The sequence below is a fragment of the Aulonocara sp. 'chitande type north' Nkhata Bay genome, linkage group LG1 (genome assembly GCF_057382095.1).
Source record: "Aulonocara sp. 'chitande type north' Nkhata Bay isolate Kocher_YH1m ecotype deep benthic linkage group LG1, A_spYH_male_GT1.1, whole genome shotgun sequence".
NCBI classification, from domain to species: domain Eukaryota; kingdom Metazoa; phylum Chordata; class Actinopteri; order Cichliformes; family Cichlidae; genus Aulonocara; species Aulonocara sp. 'chitande type north' Nkhata Bay.
The window spans coordinates 26,028,999-26,050,740 of record NC_141344.1 but is presented as its reverse complement, the minus strand read 5'-3'; the positions used below and the strand labels follow the sequence as shown (position 1 = coordinate 26,050,740).

Sequence of the window (21,742 nt, the reverse complement as noted above, 5' to 3'; positions counted from 1 at the left end):
TAAAAGTCACTTTAATGGTATAAAGGACTAACTTTGTAATCGTCCACATATGTGTCATTCTAATTCTAGTATATTCTATAATTACATCTTGATTCAGAATTTTAGAATTCCCTTTGAGATTTTGAAGATAAAATTTTAATTGTTACCATGTTCACATATGGGGGGGGGAACAATTTCTTTTTCTTTTTTCCCCATATGTGAACTTGTCAGACTGGCATGTTATATGAATATACATAATTGCAGTTCGTGTTCTAAAGAGTAACATCTTAATTGACGTCTGCAGCATGTTTTCTTTCTATTTCTTTTTATCAAGGAGAGGGCAGAGAGACAGTTTTCGTCGCTATAGTGCTTGGAACAAAAATGAGCAACAACATGAAGAGAGCTGCCCTTTCCTGAGCCTTCTTTTCAACTAATAAATAACATCCAATTAGACGAAACCCTCAAAGATCACAAAATCAGTTTGCCATTTCTTCCTGGAATACAAGCATCCACTAATAACCTACCTCTACTGAAACGCTGCAAGACGGTAGACAAAAAGAAAGAGAAATGGAAAGGGTGTTGGGGAAAGAAACTGCTAAAAATTGAGAAACATAAGGAAGTTAATAGCTTTTTTTTATTATTATTATTTTATTTACTATTGGAGCCTGACCAATACAGGATTCAGCTCACATCGGCTGGTAAAAAAAGGTTCAAAATGGCCGTGGGCTGTTCTGTGTTATGCAACAAAATGCTTAAACTTTAAAATGTAGTTATTACAGAAGAGTTGGGAGAAAACAACACCACAGATAACATGCTGCGGTATTAGCAGCATGCTGTGTACTACTATACCTTTGGAAGAGATATACTTAAGGAATAATTCAAAACCGTCACAGCACATAGACTGTATGGTAATTTACACGTTAGCTTTGAAAAGTGGTTCTATGATTGTCTTAAATATACCGAAAAAGTTATTCAATAAATCCATATAATGCTTGCGTGGAGATGTTGTGTTAATTTGATCAGTGCAAACATAGTATTTAATTTGGTTTAATCTGATTACCAGTGGTGATGCTGTATTTGTTGTTGCCTTCCTAAGTTTTTGGTTGTTTCCCTCCTTTTTTTAAGAATACTGTACAATATGAATAGTGAATGTCTGGCAAAGCAGATAATTAATAGGAATCATAGATTAAGCTTGTAAACATATGCAGCTTGGGATATGTTTTAGCGTGATGATGCACGAATACTTAGTGAATAAATAATTTGAAGTCATAGCATGGTTATGCTTGGACAAGATGCTTCACGCCTATCCTTTTTTAAAATGTTATTTACTGCAGTGTAAAGGCTTTGGTTTGAGTCAGTGTCAGGCTCACTAGATCAATGTAGCCTGTTAAAGAGAAAGTTGAGGAAAGACGGTCTCTTTTCCTACTGCTGGCATGCTATAACAGATAATTAGACAGCTAATTTCCATATGAATATAATAGTCTGGTAAGGAAGTGTATTTGCATTGGTCCTGTCATTCTGCACAAGTATATTTGGGGAGCAGAAATTGGGCTGGTATGTAGGAGGGAATTAACTCGTATGCTTGGTTTGGCGGTTAAGCAGCACATACAGTAAAGAAAAGGCTCTCATATGGTGGTAAAGACCGGTCAGCGCTAACAGCTTTTCATCACTTGTCATACTCAGGCTGATGTGACACATTAAACAGCTGTGTTCATTCATATCCATGCCTCTCCCCTGTCAGCCTTCACTGCATTAACCCTCAGAGTATCTGTAAATTGGAGCCATTTAACATATGTATATGATGGTTAATGGGTTTCTCAAATGCAAGGTGGGTGTATTTCCTAAAACAAAAGCGAGAGCTTTTGTGGTCTGCTGCGTGGAGAACTTGAAAGGCTTTTGAATTACAAGAAAAGAAAAGAAGCTGAGGAGGTTGGTGGACACCATCACAGAATTAGGAGACGATTGAGGACTAGAGAAGGTGGGGATAAAAGCATTACAGTAGGCTGTCCTGTTGAAAATCATATGCCTAAATATTTTTTTGAGAACTTAGCATTATATTCTCATTTATGCTTATGTATTCTTAAGTTGCCTAATTACCATATCAATCTCACTTAGCTGGATAAAAATAAAAATCTGTGTTACCTCCAGAGGTGCACGGAGTGCAGCTTTGTTCACTGAGGGCAGGAATTAGCTTCTAAAATCACATCAAATGTTTTAAATATAGCTTGTTTTGAACCGCACTGACTATATGAGGATATCAGCAGCATGTCCATGTCTAGCTGCCTAGCAGTCAGCATTGCTGCTGATATATACCTGTTCTCATCAAATGGACTTTCTCTCCTGTGTGTCTCTGTCTCGATTGTGCTTCTTTTCTCCTTCTCTCTCGCTCTCTTTATGGTTTTGCTTTGACATTTTGAAGAATACCATTAGCTCTATAATGACTTTCCGTGTGGCTGTAGAAAATTTGTGCCAGTATGAGAGATCTCATCAAATGCATAATCATTAAAGGCTCTTTTCATTATTGTTGAAAGGGAACGTCCGATCACACACCGTACACATGGCTGTCTCCCACCCACCCTCTCACACCCTTATTTTACATCCAGCCTGTTATTTTCATATATATTTTGAACCCGCCACGCAGCCATATTCTGGTCAGATTACGAAATGTCTAATGTGCTACAGTGTGTGCTGGAGCCACACACCAATTACCTGGACCTGTGACAGTGTCCTGAAATGTTTGAAAATGTCACGTTTTTACAAACACGTACCCCCACCCTTTGCATTTTTTTTTTTTGTGTGTGTGTGTGTGTGTGTGTGCTTAATCTTTTTCTATTTTCTGTTCTTTTCCTCCTCCATTGTTGTTGTTGAGTTGTGGTTTTTTTCCTGTCTCTGTTTCTCAAGCATCAGCACTTCAATTTAGTCCCAATTTGTGTTTTTATGTTCTCATATCATCAAAGTAATGGGCCGGCTCGTTAAAAACATATTTGCTTTCGCGACTTTATTTTTCTGCTGCGATTTTTCATCCACACGTGTAGGTTTGTGTATGGAGGAGGGAGGGGAAGGATACAGCGCTGGAAGTAGGGAAGGTAGTGGGCGCAGACGTGTTTGCAACAGCATAGGGAGAAAAACGGAAAAAATTGCAAATGACTTCAGAGGTGAATGATTTAGGCCGTCATCAATCCATTGAATGACTTGGGAAATGTTAGGGTGGGCTTAACAACTGTGCAGATCATACTGAGGCTGTGACAGTGAAATGAAATGGAGATAATAATGCTTCATACCTGATATGACAGAGCAGTCAGAAAATACTCATTTGTGTGTGTGTGTGTGTGTGTGTGTGTGTGCGCGCTTGTGTATGCACACGAACACACAGATGTATTAAGAGGGCACTGGTAGGTCTTCATGAGGCCTTTAGAGGGCACTACTCCACTGAGAAATAGACCATCCTGTTACATTCATCCCCACAGGCCGGTACACACTGATTAACAGAGGCTTCTAATCAATTATAAACCTTTTCATGTATTGTCAGTAACTTTTGATTTCCAAATGTGTATACTTGCACGTTCTCTCTGCGGGGTGTGTTCCTTTCTTTGTGAAGAGCAATTGGCCAGTATGTTGTAGATGCTGGTGCTCATACAGGGACACTTGAAGTGATCTTGGTATAGCAGGGATAGAGGAGGAGAGAACAGCCTAATGAAGTCTGTTAATTTGCTGCTATCAGAATGAAAGTCTCAGACTAATTATGGCCCTGGGTCATCTAGTCTGGATCACAGAGAGAGGTGGCCCTGGATGGTTCGCTTTGATTAGCTCACTCAAAATAGAGCCCCTCACTTCATTACTCTGATCTCCCTCTCTGTCTCACACTCACTGGCGCTCACAAAACTCTGGTGGGGAGGTTAGTCCATGTGCAAACAGACTAGTCGAGCTGTCATCGCTTTGCTGTTCAGGATGGAGGAGTGTATGCATCGATGAGGCGGAGAGGGAAAGGTGAGGGCAGGGTATGCATAGTCCAAGTAACTACTGGACATGTGTCTTATGTCTCTCGTGCTCTCTGTCAGGCTGACTGAAGTTCAGGACATATCTGGATCCGAAGCATATAGTGAGTCAACAGTCAAACTGTGCAGCTGGTTTGACTGTTCTCCTTTCCTTCTGTTGACTGTAGAGTTGACAGATGTGTCGGAATGGTGGATTTGTTCACTTGCTGCAGACAGCCCCCCTCCTGTGCATCAGATGTCTCACAGTGGATTTTGCTTCAGGCAGTTTTGTGTGTCTGTGTGTGTGTGTGTGTGTGTGTGTGTGTGTGTGTGGTGTCTGCACATTGAATTTCAAGGCCCCTTGAATTATCCCTGCCACAGAAACCCCTTTAATAGCAGTGATTTAAACTTTACCTGCATGACTGCCTTGATTGGCTATTGGAAACAACACACTGATTTAATTAGCCTTTCAAGTCTGTGGCCCTCTCAACTTTCCCCTCGCTGTGCGCTTATCTGCTTCCTCGGAGGAGGCGATTGTGCCACTATATCATTCCATAAATAATAAAGGCACATAGGAAGCGACATAGACAAACACAAGATGAAATGACGTGCACTCGCATGTTTTCCAGTAAGGTGTTTTTTTTTTTTCTTTCTCTGATTAGAAATCCAACCTGATAAAATAAAGTGGTGATCCGAGTGTAAAAGGCTGGGGCAAGGGAAGAAAGTAGGCTGTGTGTGTGTGTCTGAGAGAGAGGTGGGGTGGGGGATATAAGGTGTTACTTGCTTGTCTCTGAGGCCTGCCTGTCATGTCAGTCATGCTCTTTCACAGCAGTTTTATTTCTTCCACCACTCCCTTTAGTGCTTTGATGGCACAATTCACTGGTACTGCCTTGTGGGAAGCACAGCTGTGGTTGGGGATGTGTGTGTGTGTGTGCACGCAGGGGTGCACGTGGGTGTGCATGTGTGTGCAGTGTCACACATTGTCATATTTTTTTATCAAACTTTTTATTAAACTGTGCCAGAGATTGGATAAGAAGTACTCAGTAGAATTATTACAAGCAAGGTGAGCAGAGCAAAACTCTTTCAGAATTCTGGCTTTGGATCCTCATCTGACCCTGCAACTGAACATTACTGTGCTTTTCTTCAGAGAATAACACAACTTCTTCTTTTTATTGTGTACCCATTTATGGTTTTTTTTTGTTTTTTGTTTTTACAAAAACACAAATTCAGGTTCATTGTCACTTTTGGAATAATTCAGAATCCCTTTTCCCCTAAGGATCCTACACTGGAGGCAAAGAAATTGAGACGGCCATTCATCTTTGTTTTGTTTTTCATACTTATCTGTTCTCCTCCTTTGTCCACTGTCCCGCCATCACATTGACATTTATCACAAGCCTTCATGAAGAGACTTCTCACACTATGTGACGTTTGCTGTGGCAGAACAGAGCCATTTTCTCATTGCTGGTGTCTGTTCCTAATGCACTGCTCTCTGCTGTCTTGTGATTGACTCCTGCTTTCCGTTTTCTGCGTTATCTGATCTCAGCTCCTGATCTTAACAGTGGTTTTAGTCGATGGCTGGGTTTGTAACTTGCCTCTTCCTGTCATGCTCTGATTCCATCTCTCTCCCTCTCTGAACAGGTGCAGCTTTTTATTCCTGTGATGTGTCATCTTTTTGCACTTATTAATCCACTCGTCATTAGGTCTTAAAATATCTACTCTAGTCGCATCATACCTACGCTGTGCTCCTGTTCTGCTTTCGCTAGATGTGTAATGGGATGCAGACTCCCCACTGGTTTGCTCTCACAAGTGCATCCTTATCTTTCCTACTTCCTGGGTGATAGCGTAATCTGATAACTACAACTGTTGCCACTCCCTCTGATTGATTAACCACTGACCTCTGACCCTCCTGCAGGATATTTTAATTGGCTGATGTATAATGAGCAGGCTTCCCTGAAGAAGAGCTGTTTTAAGGCCAAAGAGGATAAGAGGGTGATGCTGGAAGGGGGCAATCCAATTAGCTGATTTAACCGATAACACCTGAGGTAGCTGTGTGCGTGCGTGTGCGTGCGTGCGTGTGCGTGCGTGTACTGTGTGCGTGCGTACGTTGGAGTAATGTAATTTCTATCTTTCTATCTCACTATCTCTTATACAATAGAGATGTCTCTAGCCCTTATGTGAGGACGCTTCATAGATTGTGACATAGCCAAGTGTGTTTGTGTGCTGAAACGAGGTTGTTGATACTCTGTTATGTGTTTGAGAGTCTCTGTGTACTTCGTAATAAATACGATTTTGTCGAACTGCATGACGAATAGATCAATACAACATCTTAATGTAGTAAGCTAGAGGCGAGTTAGGGCTTTCCTCTTAGTACATCTCAATATTCAGGATTAAAAAAAATTATCTGGTGAATTACAAAACATGACGCTGTACATTTTGTCATTATTTATTTAAGAAGAATTAAGACAAAACCCTTACTTACCCTTAAAAAGGTAATCAGCAGCCAGGTGCTGCTAATCAAATGCACTTGATTAATTGAGTAAGTGTGAATGTCTCTATAAAAACAGAGGTTTTGACAGTTGGCTGGTCTGGAGCATTCAGGTTTGTGTTTACTCGATGCCAAAGAGCAAAGTTGTCACTAATGGTATTAGTGAAGCAACTGATGCTCCCCAACAATCTGGGAAGGGTTATAAGTTAATTTCCAAATCATTTGAAATCCAGCATGCTGTAGAGAAATATCATTTGCATGTGGAGAACATTCAGGACAGATGGCAATCTTGCCAGAGATGGACTTCCCAGCAAATCCACTACAAGGTCAGATGAGCTAGCCTTTTCTCTCTAAATAGAACATAGCAGCATGGCTTAAGTTTACAAAGTTGGATCTAAACAAACCACAAGACTTCTGGAACAATGTCATTTGAACAGATGAGACCAAAGTGGAGACGTTTGGCTATAATACATATCATATTTGGCAAAAAGCAAACGCATCCGCACCGAAACCTCACACCAGCTGTCAAGCACAGTGGTGAAGGGCTATTGATTTGGGCTTGTTTTTCAGCCGTAGAACCTGGGCACCTTGCAGTCATTGATACAACCCTGAACTCCTCTGTATATCAAAGTATTCTCGAGTAAAATGTGAGCCAGTCTGTCGGACAACTAAAGCTTGGCTGAAACTGGGTCATGCAACAGCACAATGATACCAAACGCAGCAGCAAAACTCCTACAAAAAGATTTGCTGCTGAAAAAGAGTGAAATCAAAGTGCTGTAATGGCCCAGTCAAAGTGTAGACCTCAGCCTGAATGAAATACTGTGGCGGGACCTTCAGAGAGCTGTGCATAAATGAATGAACTGAAGCATTATAAACATTATAAAGAAGAGTGAGCTAAAATTCCTCCACAAGGTTGTGACAGACTAATGAAATCATACAGAAATCAATTGCTTCAAGTTATTGCCACTAAAGGTGGTTCTAAAAGCTACTGAATCATGGGGTGCATTTTGAATTAGTTTTTCCTCAGTGAATAATGACACACTGACATATGTCATGTGATGTTGTTACCTACCATTTTTTTGTTATGTCCTGATATGTCAAACCATTGAAATGGCATAGGGTGTGTGTTCTTTCTGACTGTATGTGTGCTTTAAAACTTTGTTGTAAGTAAACTGCTGAGTTAACATGAATTATTATTCTAATGGGAGATAAATGCACAGATCCATTTAGCTTCTGTAAAATGTTGAATGCAGAAAAAAGTGGAAATTTATTCCCATCTTCATACAAATTTGCTTGTCTTCTTTGGAAACATTTCAGCCATGTTTAGAGCTGCAATATCAATAACAAAAAGGACATGCATACTATAATACAGAGTTTCTAAATGTCACACAAAAGCTGCACAAACACACACATTCACATTGCTCGTTTGTCCATTCAACTATCCAAAAGGTGTTATACTACCATTATTGATGAGGCTAGAAACACAAATGTGATGTTAGCAGTTGTGGTTAAAGACTACCTGATTTGGGGAAAAGAAGTTGGGAAGTTATGAAAGTAAAGCATACATCATTTTTCATTTGATCTAGTGAATATTTGTCTGTTAAACCCACTCTTCCAAGTCAGATTTTAGAGCGTATTTGTGGTTTCCTTTCTCTTTGTGTTTCACGCTGCAGTGGACAGGAAGCATTCTTATAAAAATGTATTTTCATCTCTCTCCTCTATCCATGGTACACATTTTTCACTGCCCCACCCCACCCCTCCCCTCCCTTGTGTCTCTTTTGCGTTTTGCTCTCTCTCTCTCTCACATCGAAGACTGTGAGGAGAGTGTACTGGCAGAGGAACCACGTAAGTCCAAGGATTGCTCAGTGTGTGGCCGTGTTTGTGTATTTGTGTGTGGTGCGCCATACTGTAGGTGTTCATGTTTGTGGACATCATACCAGTCTCTTCATGCGGGGGTTCACAGCATACCTCTTCACTTTTTAATTAGATACAGAATCCCTGAAAGAAGACTGAGTCCATGTGGAACAGCAGAAATACCTTTTCCTGTGGATTAACCCGTGTGCTCCTCTGATCTGTTCCCCTCCTCTCCTCTGCTTTCCTCTCCTCTTCTCCTCTACTTTCCTCCCCTCTCCTACCCTCTCACCACATACACGATAATTACAGCACCAGACAATTACCCTGAAAACTCCTGGGATGCACATTTTGTTCTCTTAATCTGGTCTCTTAAATAATTAAAACCAACCATGAACTCCTCTTTGTGATCGTGGCTCAAGAGTGTGTGTGAATGTGAGTGTGAGAGAGATGTGGGTGTATGTGTGTGAACAGATGTGGAAGCATACATCTCTGTGTCGTCTCATTGGCTTTCCTATCTACCAACAGCTCTGTCACAATCCCACCTACCTGCCTCCACGTGACCCTAAAGCAGATTTACCTTCACCTATAACATCTCTGCCGAATGTGCAACTCTGTGCTTACGGGCCCCGTACCTTAATCTCTCAGTGGTGTGATGAGAGAACTTCCCCATAATCCCTTTCTCCATGCTTCTCTACTCACATGGCATCATATCATTGAGTCATTCTTCGCTTGCAAAAATATGTAAATATATACAACAAAGGCTTGCGGAAATATTTTGTGAGCCTGTTAGAAATAGCTGACATGTTAAAAATTTGACATATTTACACTTAATGGAATATTTCAACTCAGCAAATAAATAAATATAATGCATCTGAACTTTCTCCACCACCTAGTTAATCTTTTTGCTGTTGTTCTCTTCTTTATGTTGTACTGATATCTAAATGTTATAATTGTGCTGTTTCCAAGTGTGTGTGTTTCATTCATGCTTCATTTGTCTAAATTCTGCCTATGTGTGGTGGCTGCAGTTTAATATTTCTGTCTTTATCAGCTAAAAAAGAAGAGGAGGATACAGAGGATAAGAAATCCATAAAGAAGAGAATTAAAGAGCTGAAGGTGCTCGATCCAAAGATTGCACAGAATCTGTGTAAGTATTTGTTTCCTTTCTATCTACTCCTAAAAAAAGGCAGATTTATATACATTTATAGAGAAATTTGGTATGCTTTACACCTTAGCATGTTGCTATGGCAATTAATACACACAGACAGTTCATGTGAACCTGGCCTTTGCCACATATGACTCATCTCTTCACACGGACCTAATTAACAACGTTAAAGATCCATTAAGGAAAGAAGGAAAAAAGAACTTCTCTCTCTTTCTTCCTTCCTTCCTTCCTTCCTTCCTTCCTTCCCTCCCTCCCTCATCTCTCTCATGCATTCACACACACGCATGCTTGGTCTGAAAATGACGGTTTAAAAAACACCCGGCATTAATGAGGATCCAGCTGATCTCTTAAGCACTCTCAGATCTTAGCACCTCATTGGCTTATATCACATGGAGCTGTGACCTTTGTTTCACGTATTAAAAGAAAATGAGTCTAATCAGCCCAGTAACAGTGATAAATCATGCAGCAGAAATTAGAGAGCAAGGGGGAGGGGAAGGGGGAGTTGGTGGTTTATGTGGTCCACCATAGGAGGTAAAAAGTCTAAAAGCTTTGATTGAGGTTTGAGAAGGACTGAGAAGGGGTTTTATTTCTGTTTTATTTCTGTTACTTGATTGATGCCATCACTGTTAAGATACTGAGATACAGTGCAAATTTATTCTGCCTAATGAACTGTACTAAAATTTTCTCATTACCAGTTACAGCCGGGAGCTTATATCACAGTCGTGTCACATTTTACGTATGCTTTAAGAAGAGAAGGGCTAGTTTGTCAGTAAAACCTCAACCTAATATATACAGGTTTTTAAAAAAAAAAGATTCATCATTTATTGGACGTGTGTTTAAACTTCAGTTTAATCCTTGCACATGCTGTTTCTTTTTAATTCTTCTCAGTTATGTACTGTGTAGTAGTTGGCCTCCTGAAGTCCTGTGGGACAATTGGATACGTGCTCATGGTTGTCGTCTGTGGTGCTCGAGAGGCGCCTCTTGTGACTGTAAAGTCCCATGCGGGAGTTGAAGTCCTTCTGGTCCTGTTCACAGGAATAAGAGATGACTAGTCTTTTAAGCTGACTTTTTTAGGCCATTTTCTCAAACTGTTGTCTTTTAAAGCCCTGCAGGGACTTCTGGATTTCAAGCTGCAGGTGTTTCTGTCTCTTTGTAGCTTTAAAGTCAAGTGAACGCACGTCTTTGTAGCATAGCAATCCTGTTGGTTGTCCACACAGGAGATCTTTGGTGAGGCTGCTATCCCTTTATGTGATACTTATGCCAGGGATAGAACATGCCTGGGCAACTTGTCTTTCCAAGAGTTGCAAAGTACTAAGCAAACACACCACTATAAAAAGATTTCCTGGTGAGTCTGTGTGTATACTTTTTGGGGGTTTTTTTGTCCATCTTCATTTCATCAGGCTTGCCAGGTGGTTTTCAACACCATGTAGGGAGGTCTCTCTCTAGGCACAGGGTGTCTGAGAAACAGCACACTGAGGGATATGAATTCATGGATGGGCTCAGGTTTTTGGGATTCTATGGTGATATGAGAGGATATCTTGGTTCATAACATTTGTCTTTGTAACTTGATTGTTACGCCAAAGTTGGTGCTCAACCTGAAATAAAAAGTTATTATTTCTGTCCCCACAACTTTAAAAATGATTTAACCCAGTAGAGCAAAAAAGTGTGCAAAACAAAAGGTACATTCTCATTTTCAAAAGTTCATGCTCTCCTGTATATGCATAATGTAATGTTGTAACATACTTCACATACACACTTACATGCAGAACACTCCAAAGTGTTCAACCTAAAACATGCTCAATAATTTTAAATGATTTTTTTTAATGTGTTTCTGCTTGTGAGACTAATAACTAGCCCTGACGAGGCATGCACCATACCTTTGCTAGTCCTAACTCTTGCTTGAAAATATCATGGTTGCTAAGCCAATACATTTAAAATTAAAATCATTTTTTTAAAGACAGAAAGAAAAAATGAAGACATCGCTGGCTGAGTGGGTCAGACTAACCTGTTTCATAAGATTTGTGTGTACTGTTTTATTTCGCATTGTTCTTTTTTGTGTGTGTTTGGTTGTTTTTTCTGTTCTTTTATGACCAACTGTCTCATATCTCAACATTACAGCTCAGCTGTCAATCTTTTCTCCATTTGCCACATCTCTCCCCCCCTCCCACCTGTAGCCATCTTCCTAGGCTCCTTCCGCATCCCTTATCAGGAAATTCGACGCATGATAGTGGAGGTCGATGAAGAGCAACTCTCTGAACCTATGATCCAGGTATGCTGTTTAATGAAGCCATAGAGCCTCCGTTACTTTAGTGGATGACTTTCTCGTTCCACCCAACTCTGGACCTAGCTAGCTGTGAGATAAAAGAGAAAAAAATATTGAAACTAGTCAATGCTCAACTTTTCACCTTGAGGCTGGAAGTATATTTTTAGTTTTGCCCTTCTCCTACTCAGCTGGTCAGGTTCAACTCTTTGTCTATTGTCTTGATTAGTTGTCTATCTTAAAACAGCATGTAGCCCAAGGCTAAAGCGTTGGGCATCTGTAAAGCCTGCAGTACAGCAGGTGTGGAAACAGTTGGTGAGCACAGGCAGTATGTCAGTAAAAAATAAATAAGCACTTTGCTGATGTTTAGCTGAATTTTTTTTTGTTTTGTTTTGTTTTTGTTTGTGTTTATAAGTGCTTTACCAGCTTTTTGGCTATAACTTCAATGTGTTTATGCCATCTGTATACCTCACACTTGGCACTGACTTACTCTGTTCATCCAATCCATCTGTCTGTCCTTCCATGTATGTGTCAATCTCTGTTTTTCTATCTTAACAACAATTCAATGGACCAGTGTGGTTCATTTCAGTTGTATCTACTGTATAAAGCTACATAGTCTTTGCTTGGTAATAAGATATTTTATCATAGTAACAAAGCTCACCACATGGCTGAAACACACCAACAGAGACAACGCCAAACAGAACAGCAGCAGGTTAGCTGTCTGTAAATTTCTGTATATCCTTCCCGCTTCTCACTCCCTTTCTTCCTTTTCTTTGTAGAACCTTGTAAAGCACCTACCGGAGCAGGAGCAGCTTAATGCGCTGGCCACATACAAAAATGAGTACTCTAATTTGTCAGAGCCTGAGCAGTTTGGGGTTGTGGTGAGTACACACAAATGTACAACACACACAAACATCTGTCAACTTCCCACCAACTGCAGATATACAGCACAAAAATGACCTTTCCTTTATATTTCCTTATTTATTGCCGGAAGACCTCAGACAGTGTGCCTATTATCGTTGACGATGCTATTAAACACAAGTGTATTAAGAATTAAATAGTTTATCAGAGCCAAAAAATGCATATTTGGTGTAATAAAACGTAATATTTGAATGTTTTAGTCAAGTAAACTTGTCTTGTATTCTTTCTCGGCGTCTTATTTCAATGAAAACACACACAGAGAACACTTTCATGTAATTATCATAATCCTGAGCTCTTTAAAATTCTATCTTTTAAAGCCTTAAGAGGAAAGATGGGACACCTGTGGACTGGTGCACTAATTTATGCACATTAAAGAGCAGCACTTCTGCCTCATTATGTCAGCATCATTTTCTTAAAGACTAAAGGAGGTTTAGTCAGAATTATGCATGAGAGGTGTCACTTATGTATTTTTATTTTTCTACCTAGCGACCACCTTATGGACAAAAACATAACTCATCTTTTGTATCTTGTTCAATGAGGAGACGAGAAAAAAGGAGAGCCTGCTTATATAATGAGGTTGTGCTACTCGTGTGGGCCCACAAAAGCTCAGATTCAAAGGGATTTTTTTAATGTACTTTTTTAATATTTACCATTGTGTAAACATTCACTTTTTTATTTTCAGTCAACACCACTTTCAATTGATCTTTAACTCAGCCTTGTGCGCAGTAGTATTTTGTTTTCAGGTCTGTCTTGCCTGTTGTAAAAGCTTAACACAAGGTCACCACCATAGTTGCTGAGTATTCCTGCAGCTACGTGAATAAGTTCACTGTTCTTTGTGACAGTAAGTTGAGGAACTAAAGCGCTTAATCTCAAAATATAAATTTCCACATAACTCATCTATATCAGTCAATGAAAGCATATTTTAATGTCTTTAACAGAAGCCATATGCATGCCTGTAATTTTTTGTAAATCACTTGCAGTTAATGATTATTCCGCATCACTCCTGAAATCTGAGGAATGTTTATTAGTATGTGCATTCTGCTGGCTGAGCTGTAGTTAAAATCCTCGGGACTAATGCTTTTTTCATCTTTGATTTTATTTGTTGTTGACAGTTGATGGGAATATTTATTACATGCAAGTTTTCAAAATATTTACTATAGAGAGAGAGAGAGGGGGGGGGGAGAGGGAGAGGGAGAATCTTTAAATTCAGTGTTAATGTTCTGACACTTCAGATAAGGATATCAACAGAGCTGTCTTTTCCTTCTCACTATCACCTCATGGAAATAGTGTTTGGCAGTAAATGAGCTAGATTTTCCATAAGTCCACTCTTTTGTGTGTGTGTGTGTGTGTGTGTGTGTGTGTGTGTGTGTGTGTGTGTGTGTGTGTGTGTGTGTGTGTGTGTGTGTGAGAAACCATCTCCTCAACTTGTCAGTATAACCTCCCAGTGCCCTGTGTAGGTCAGTGGGAGCAGCTGCACACATTCAATTTGCAGATGATCCGGTGTGTTTTGCTCCATTTCTTCTTTTTCTGGTTATTTTTTTCTCGTTTAAATGTCTTTATCACATAATTCATCCCATCTCTGGGGTTCGTTTCAGCATTATGTTTTGTTCGTGTGGACCTTGCTTTTTCTTAATTCTGTTATATAATTCTATTCCTCTTTTTTTTGTTGCCCGCCCTCTCCTTTTATGTGCGACAAATACACGGACACAAAGTGCACACAGACCAGCACACACTGACTGAAATAGTCATTTGATAACATTACAGTAGCTATAATTAAACCCTTGATGGAGGACATCAAACCGCACAGCCAGCTGTTGTGTGAAACAGACAATTGGAACCTGCACCCCTCCCTCCCGCCGCACACACATACACAATCACTGTGTCGGCCAGGTCCTGGGCCCAATGCAATATTTTCCAATTTTCTCTAATTGTGTGAGAGTGGTAATCCAAGGCAGCCTATTGTATATTCCACCCCTCCACTGCCTGCCCTATATGGACACTAACTCCACAATTAACTTACCAGACCTGAGTCCCAAATCAAATCACTGCCAGCATCTATTACTACTGCCTAGCAACACTTTCCAACATGCTGGTTGCATAAATGTCTTTTAAATTAGATCGTCTGAATGTGAGAGTGTGTCAAATGTGTTATTGTAGTTATTTTAAGTTTGACTGTTCTTTGATGTGGTTTGCTCTCCTTGACATCATTTCCCATCCTTTTCTCATCTCCTTCCTCATTCTCTTTTCTCCGAATCCCTTTTCCCCCTACTATCCCTTTTCCATCTATGCCTTCTTGTTTTCTTGTTTCCACCTTGACTTTGTTGCCTCCCCAGATGAGCAGTGTGAAGCGGCTGCGTCCTCGCCTCAGCCACATCCTCTTCCGGCTTCAGTTTGAGGAGCACGTAAATAATCTGCGACCAGATATTCTGGCCGTAAATGCCGCATGTGATGAGGTCAGGAAGAGCCGCTCCTTTGGCCGCTTATTGGAGCTGGTGCTACTACTGGGGAATTACATGAATGCGGGCTCTCGAAACGCCCAATCATATGGCTTTGACCTGAGCTCCCTTTGCAAGGTAAGGGTTGAAATGCTGACCCTAATTTCAACTGTTCACACACAGTTTGTAGTCAGTCATCCCTTCAGTGTCAAATGTTCAACAGGAGTGATGCTAGTTCAATAAACTTTCTCAAGAGATACACAGCTGTGTTTGCAGTCAGAGTTCTGTAACAGAAATATAATTTATTTTTTACTGACCTCAACTAAATGATTTTTTAGGCCTTTAGTTGAAGCTAGCCTGATAGATTCTCCTTATTTTCATTATTGCGCTCTCATTTTATGTCCTCAAAAACCTTGAGTTAAAATGGTCATTTCCTATATGGATTGCTTTTTTCTGCCAAATGTACAAGCCAAGAGCGTTAACAGTGATTAGACTAAAGAAAGAATCGGTATACATTATGGGATTTATGTATATCTGTGTCTGTACCAGACACTACGTGTAGCGGTGTCTCTCTCTTTGGTCACCTTGTCTGAGCCTTATCAGTAAACTGATCCAAAGCAGCTGCTGTAATGAGACATTTTATTTTAAACCATTTCATTTGATTGAACACTATCAGAGTTTTCGTTATCATCTGGCCTCTATCAAAGCATTTAAGCCCACCGAGTACTTTAGTCTCATTCTTCTGCCCAGAAAAGATAACTGAAACTCAAACCACTATCCCTTTTGAAAGTTCACACAACTTCGCCGTGGCAATACTAGTGCTTCTTGGACAGAGACGTATCCAACACCTGTAACTCAGGATTTTATGCGGCATGAAAACAGAACATGAAGTTTGTAATAGTGACGGGAAGAATGGGGTGCAAGTCTCCTCCAGTGGTTACATTACAGCTGTTGGCACACCCACTGCAGTTTCCACAGTAACGAGCACTGCTGTCATTTGTCACTGCCACCTCTTTACCCTCCTAGACTTGGATGCTGATGTTCATATAAATACAAGTACAAAGGCAAACACTTGTACGAACATGATGGATTAGATGCATTAGGACAACAGTAATATCAGTTAATAGGAGACTGTTAAGGATTTAAAACAGTAGTTTCTTTTGTCTGCGTATGTTGTCTGAAGGAAGGTTTACGTTGTCACGGGCAGGATATATAGAGGAAGACATCTCCTTCGCGCCATACCCAGAGTTTGACAACTTAATTCCACGGCACACTCCACAGCACAGGAAAATTGCATCCATCCCAAATGTAAAAGGCAAAATGTTTACATTGTCATCTACGATTACCATCCATCTAAATTCAAAGAGGGACCTTTTGTGAGTGAGCACTTGCAGCTTTTATTAAAAAAAAAGGGGGGGACTGGGGAACAGAAATGAAAAGAGAGATGAGAATGTTTGATTAGAGGAGATAATACAAACATGATTAAACCCAGCGGGTCTGAGTACACTGCTGTCTACCAATAGATCACCTAGAGAGATGCACTGCAACACACTCTGCAGGAGGCATGTTTGGCAGGGATGCTGATAGACATCTTGGAATTAGCCTGTTTAATAAAAAAGGAAGAAGAACAAAGAAATGAGAAAAAAATCAATGATGGAAATTTATCAGGGAAATATAAAATATTTGTTACTTTTGGCAATAAATGGGCACCAAGTGCAGGGAGCAGGAACACATCTGCTACGTAATCACGAGACATAAAATCATGTGTGGCACTGTTAACACTCAGCATTTGTTAAGCTAGAGCTCAGAACTGCTTTGAGTAAGTACAGTAGATGAAGGACAATGACTTCTTTTTCCAATTACCAGACAGCATATTTAGCTACATTAGTACTTCTGATTTCAAGCATGAGTACGTCGAGCCCTGTGCTGAACCTTGTTTTTTGTTGCTGTTAGCATTAATCACAAAAAATGATCTAGGGAAAAGTGCACTTCTAACAGTAGTTTGTAGCTCTATTGCAAATTAGCTGCTCACCTACATCACATTAAACAACATGGAGACGCACCTTTGATGCTGCTTTCACCCTTCTTACTGAATAGCAAGTGAGCTCTGTACACATGTAGGTAGGTGTGCAGGTTTTCATCAACTAGTGATGCACTCACTTACCCAACTGACTAAGAAAAGAGCAATTTATTAAGCACCTGTCTTGCATTTAATAAATGGTAAATGGCCTGTATTTATATAGTGCTTTTCTAGTCCCTAAGGACCCCAAAGCGCTTTACATATCCAGTCATTCACCCATTCACACACACATTCACACACACATCTTTCACCCCTTTTAACTAGGGTATCCACAAAGTGTGGTTTTCATTTTGCAGCTCAAAATGCATGTGTATCATGATTCCTGCCATAGCGACGAATACTGTGAAACTAAGGCCAAAAAGATGTTGTTTACGTACCATACCCAATTTCTGTTATTATATGTTTCAACAAAAACGTTCTTTGACTTTGCCCATCAAAAGTAAAAATTGCATCTGGTTTAAATTTGTCTGATGTACCTTTTAAGGGTCGGGCCCTTGTGAAGGGGCGCACCGCCTTTCGGCACTCTTGCAAAGATTTGATCGCTCCCTGAAAGCCCCTTTCTAACAACCTGCATTTGTGTATTCGCAGTGCGTGTGCTTCTGTTGTGTCAAAACTGAAAATGTGTTACAAAGCAGCAGTGCGCTCAACTCTGAATCCTAAACATGGATACGTTGCCTGGTCTAAATAAAATGTGAAAGCACACAGCATAGCGGCACGCATACTTCCTAACACGTATTAACTATTAAGACGAACGTGTTTCATCTGTAAGCTGACATCAGGACAAAGTGGGGTGCGCAGTGAGTGATGATTGTGTTTTAAATGCGCTGCGGTGAGGTGCACAACTCTTGTCACCTGTGATGATCTTCAGTCTAGACATGCACAAGATTTCCAGGAGCAATTCAGATGTAACAGGAGCACCGGCAGCGCTGCATTTCAGAATCAAATGACCTTGAAAGAGAGAGAATTTAAATTTAAATTGGCTAAGGCTTTTGTATTTATGTGCAGACTTGGAAAAACTTTTTGATCCTACCTCGTATAGATGTAGCCTTCTAAGGGCTGCTAACAAAACCCCGGCGTTGACCGCATTTTTGAACCAGAATTAGATCCAAGAGGAAGAGATGATTGCATGCAGTTGTCTTACCACTTGTTTATTTATTTTTTTAATGTATTTTTTCAATTTTATGTTGTTATAGATGGATGTACTTAGATATATTTCTAACTGTGCTTGTGCTGGATAAATCATGCTGTTTACATTACTGAGGGTGATTTTAAATGTTGAATATGGGTTGTGCGCACTTCTCCATAAAGTGAGTGTTTTAGACCTGCTTTATACTCTAAAAAATGATGAATATCCTAACCTTTAAATTATGGAACCTTTAATATGGCAGGTATATATGGTGTGTTAGAGAAACATGACATAATTTCTGACTTAAAGTAAGACAGATTCATCAGATTCAAGCATGCAAGCACATTTATTTAGCAAGTGAACAGTGTGTGTGCTTAACAGGGTTAGACCTAACCTGTGACATTTTCAATAACACAAACTCTGAGCAACATGCAGAGTCACTTTTCCCCTGTTAGAGCATTTTTTTTTCCCTGTGTATACGTTTTATTTTTCAATTTATTTTATTATTAAATTTGTTGTATTATTTACTTATTATTAAAAAAGCCACATAAATGCATATTTTATGTGTCCATGTTTTACAGCTAAAGGACACCAAGTCAGCAGATCAGAAGACAACCTTACTTCACTTCCTGGCACAAGTATGTGAGGACGAATTTCCAGACGTGGTCAAGTTTCTTGACGACCTAGAGCATGTGGATCGAGCAAGCAGAGGTAATATTCTTAAACACCAAGATGCAAAAACTTCTCAACTGTACATAATAAAACTGTTATTGGACACTTGTGATATATTTTCTAAGTCTCTAAAAGCACTTTTTTTTTATACAGTACAGAAGCCATTTTTCACCTGTTTACCAGCATGTAAGAGTCAGCTGCTACTTGATAATTTTAACACTCTCTACCTTCCACTTTCTCTGAGGTGATATCACAGTGCTGCTGTTATTTTGGTCCCCTGCTGTCAACCCAAGGTTTTTAGCTCTCCCATGGTTGCATGGTTTGAGTTTCATCTACTTCCTAGCTGAGATATTTCTAGTGATGTTTAACAGCAGAGATTTGGCAACTGGTCTTAATTGGTCATCTAAGATAAGAGTTACTACGAGGAAGCAATGGGCATACAAACTATTAACTTTTTTGATATTTTCTTTTCTGCAGTTAAAGTAAAAGAAGAAAAGGGTAATGATGGCATAATCTGTCCATGCATCTAAGCATGCTTAAATGTGAAGACTGAAGAATCTATTTAGAAAATGCCTGATATGTGATTGTGGCAATTAAGCACTTGATATAATAGTGATGATCTGGATGATAGTAAATGATAGGAGCGCTCAACCTCATTAGATAATGTGATATGGGCTTATGTTTTCACCTTTTGTCTTGCTAATGTGGAATTTACCATCTCACCTTACCTGCCCGATGTCCCTCGCTCACTCGCAGCAGTTATTATCATGCATTGGTTCTTGCCATGATTAACTTAGACTTTCCCCTCTAGATCATTTTTCATACCCCTTTAGTGACTTTATTTTCCAAAAAACAAACACCAGAAACACCTATAGACAGAAATGCATGAATCCATGAAACCCCTCTCTCCTGGTCTTCTCCGTTCAGTGAGTGACAACAAGCGGCAGTACCTCTCAATAAGATGTTTGCACATGTGCAGTGTTGTTTTTGTGGCTTGTTAGCCAGAAGGAGGATGCCCACTGAGAGAAAAGAAAAATAAGAACGACATACTGACACATACTGATTCCTCACCGAGTCATCGTTATCTAAGCAAATGAATACAGGACTACTGCACAGCTATTGTCTTAGGCTTTTGCCTGTTGATTTTGTTAGGTGACATTGTGATTATAATGTGTGATACATGTCTGTTGTTTATCTTAAATGATATTTCACTAATATAAAAAGACATTAGATTAGTATTATTTAGTTTGATATTGTCCTGTTTGTTTTTTAATAATATATGATCATAAGCAATGAAAGCTTGGCATCAGAAGGGCTACCTATACAGTGTTACCTAGAAAGAAGTGGAACATTCGTATGCATTCCTTTGTTTTACTTTGAGTTTTACTCTTAGCTTTCTGCTTCTGTTGCTCTCTCAGGGGATTGGATGTTTGTTGATTCTGTAAACATACGTTGTATTTTATCATTTTCATGTTTGATCTGTGCCACAGTCATCTCATGTGCACCGCTGTTTGATACAAACATTAATCTTCTTCTGTGGCATATCTTCAGGTTTGATGGCTTATGTTTTAGGTCATGTCTGTGACTGGGATTAAAAACATTTTTAAGTCTCTGTGTTGCTTTGAACAGAAATTGGCTGTATTGCACAGGTGTGCATGCAAACATGGGTACACACAAGTACAGAAGAAGTGCTTTGAGTGGCCAGCGTCTGTATAGTGTTGTAAAGGTCACAGCCAAGCAGGGACAGACTCAGTGGTCGGAGGAAACTCAGGCATGTCCTTTGTTCATATTGCCACAGGCAATTCACAGGAAGAAGCAGTTAGCCGCTGCCAATGTACGGCTTGTGTGTGTGAGGTCGCACTGTCACAGCGTGTTTCCTCCTGCTCTAAAGAAGATTTTACCCACTGCTCCATTCTCAGCAGGAGGGAGTGTAGGAAGGTGTGAGGAGGAGAAAACATAGGAGGATGAAAAGAAATGTGTGACTCTTTTTTTTTTTTTTTTTTTTTTTTTTGGGTTTGTTTGTTTGGACTCCGCTCATCATAAAGATTTCTATTTTTTTCCCCCCTTGTTTTGGCGCTTTGATAATCTGTAGATAAAACACTCGACAGTAGTGTTGTTATTTCTCCCAACTGTGCTGTGTGTCCAGAAGGCTTTGGCCACGATGCAGAAGTACAATGGCGAGATCAAGGGAGAGCACAGTCCTTGGATCTCTCTGCAGGTTTTCTCTACCTCTTTACTTCACTGGCCTCAAGCTGAGTTTATTTGCATCTATATAGATATGGACTGCTTTCTGTGCTTCTGTCTTTCTTTATGATTCTATAAGCTTAGGAGATGCATGCACTGTCTAATCTCTTCACATATTATATCCAGACACACAGATCCTGTCTCTAAGCCGTGCTGGTGAGTGGCTTCCTTTTCATCGGGTCTGACAACTACTTGATGGGCATGTACTCAGACTAAAAGGCTGCATTGCATTCATATACACTAGCCAAAGAGCTTACTTGAGCATGAAAACAAGGTTGAGCAGAGGTAGCAGTAATGATATGTTCTTCCTTTGTAAATGGTGCTGTCTTTAGACTGTAACACAACCCTTGTTTCCCACTCTGCCAGTCCTGTACTTCAGTTCAGGGATCCTTTCTTTCTGTCTTCTCATTTTTGCCAATTCTCTTCTTTTTAGACCTATAATCATTTCTCCCCCTGATATTGAGATGCACTCAGTCCCTGCTGCTTCACTCTATCAGTTTGCATGTATCTCTTTAACTGCCTGTCAATATTCGTCTATCGGTCCCCGATT

General features: G+C 40.0%; 1 protein-coding gene across 3 annotated transcripts in view; it reads left to right on the top strand.

The window, feature by feature from the left end:
• Positions 1 to 21,742, top strand: part of LOC147339185 (protein diaphanous homolog 3-like) — a 168,195-nt gene that overhangs the window by 52,844 nt on the left and 93,609 nt on the right. For 2 of the 3 annotated variants that reach the window (XM_086290379.1, XM_086290370.1), the window contains 5 exons: positions 9,341 to 9,436; positions 11,629 to 11,723; positions 12,494 to 12,595; positions 14,969 to 15,208; positions 18,858 to 18,987. In XM_086290379.1, the coding sequence (XP_086146505.1) occupies positions 9,341 to 9,436; positions 11,629 to 11,723; positions 12,494 to 12,595; positions 14,969 to 15,208; positions 18,858 to 18,987 (663 nt within the window). Of the gene's footprint in view, positions 1 to 8,250; positions 8,284 to 9,340; positions 9,437 to 11,628; positions 11,724 to 12,493; positions 12,596 to 14,968; positions 15,209 to 18,857; positions 18,988 to 21,742 lie in introns of all 3 variants that reach the window. The other variant, XM_086290362.1, reaches the window with a different exon arrangement.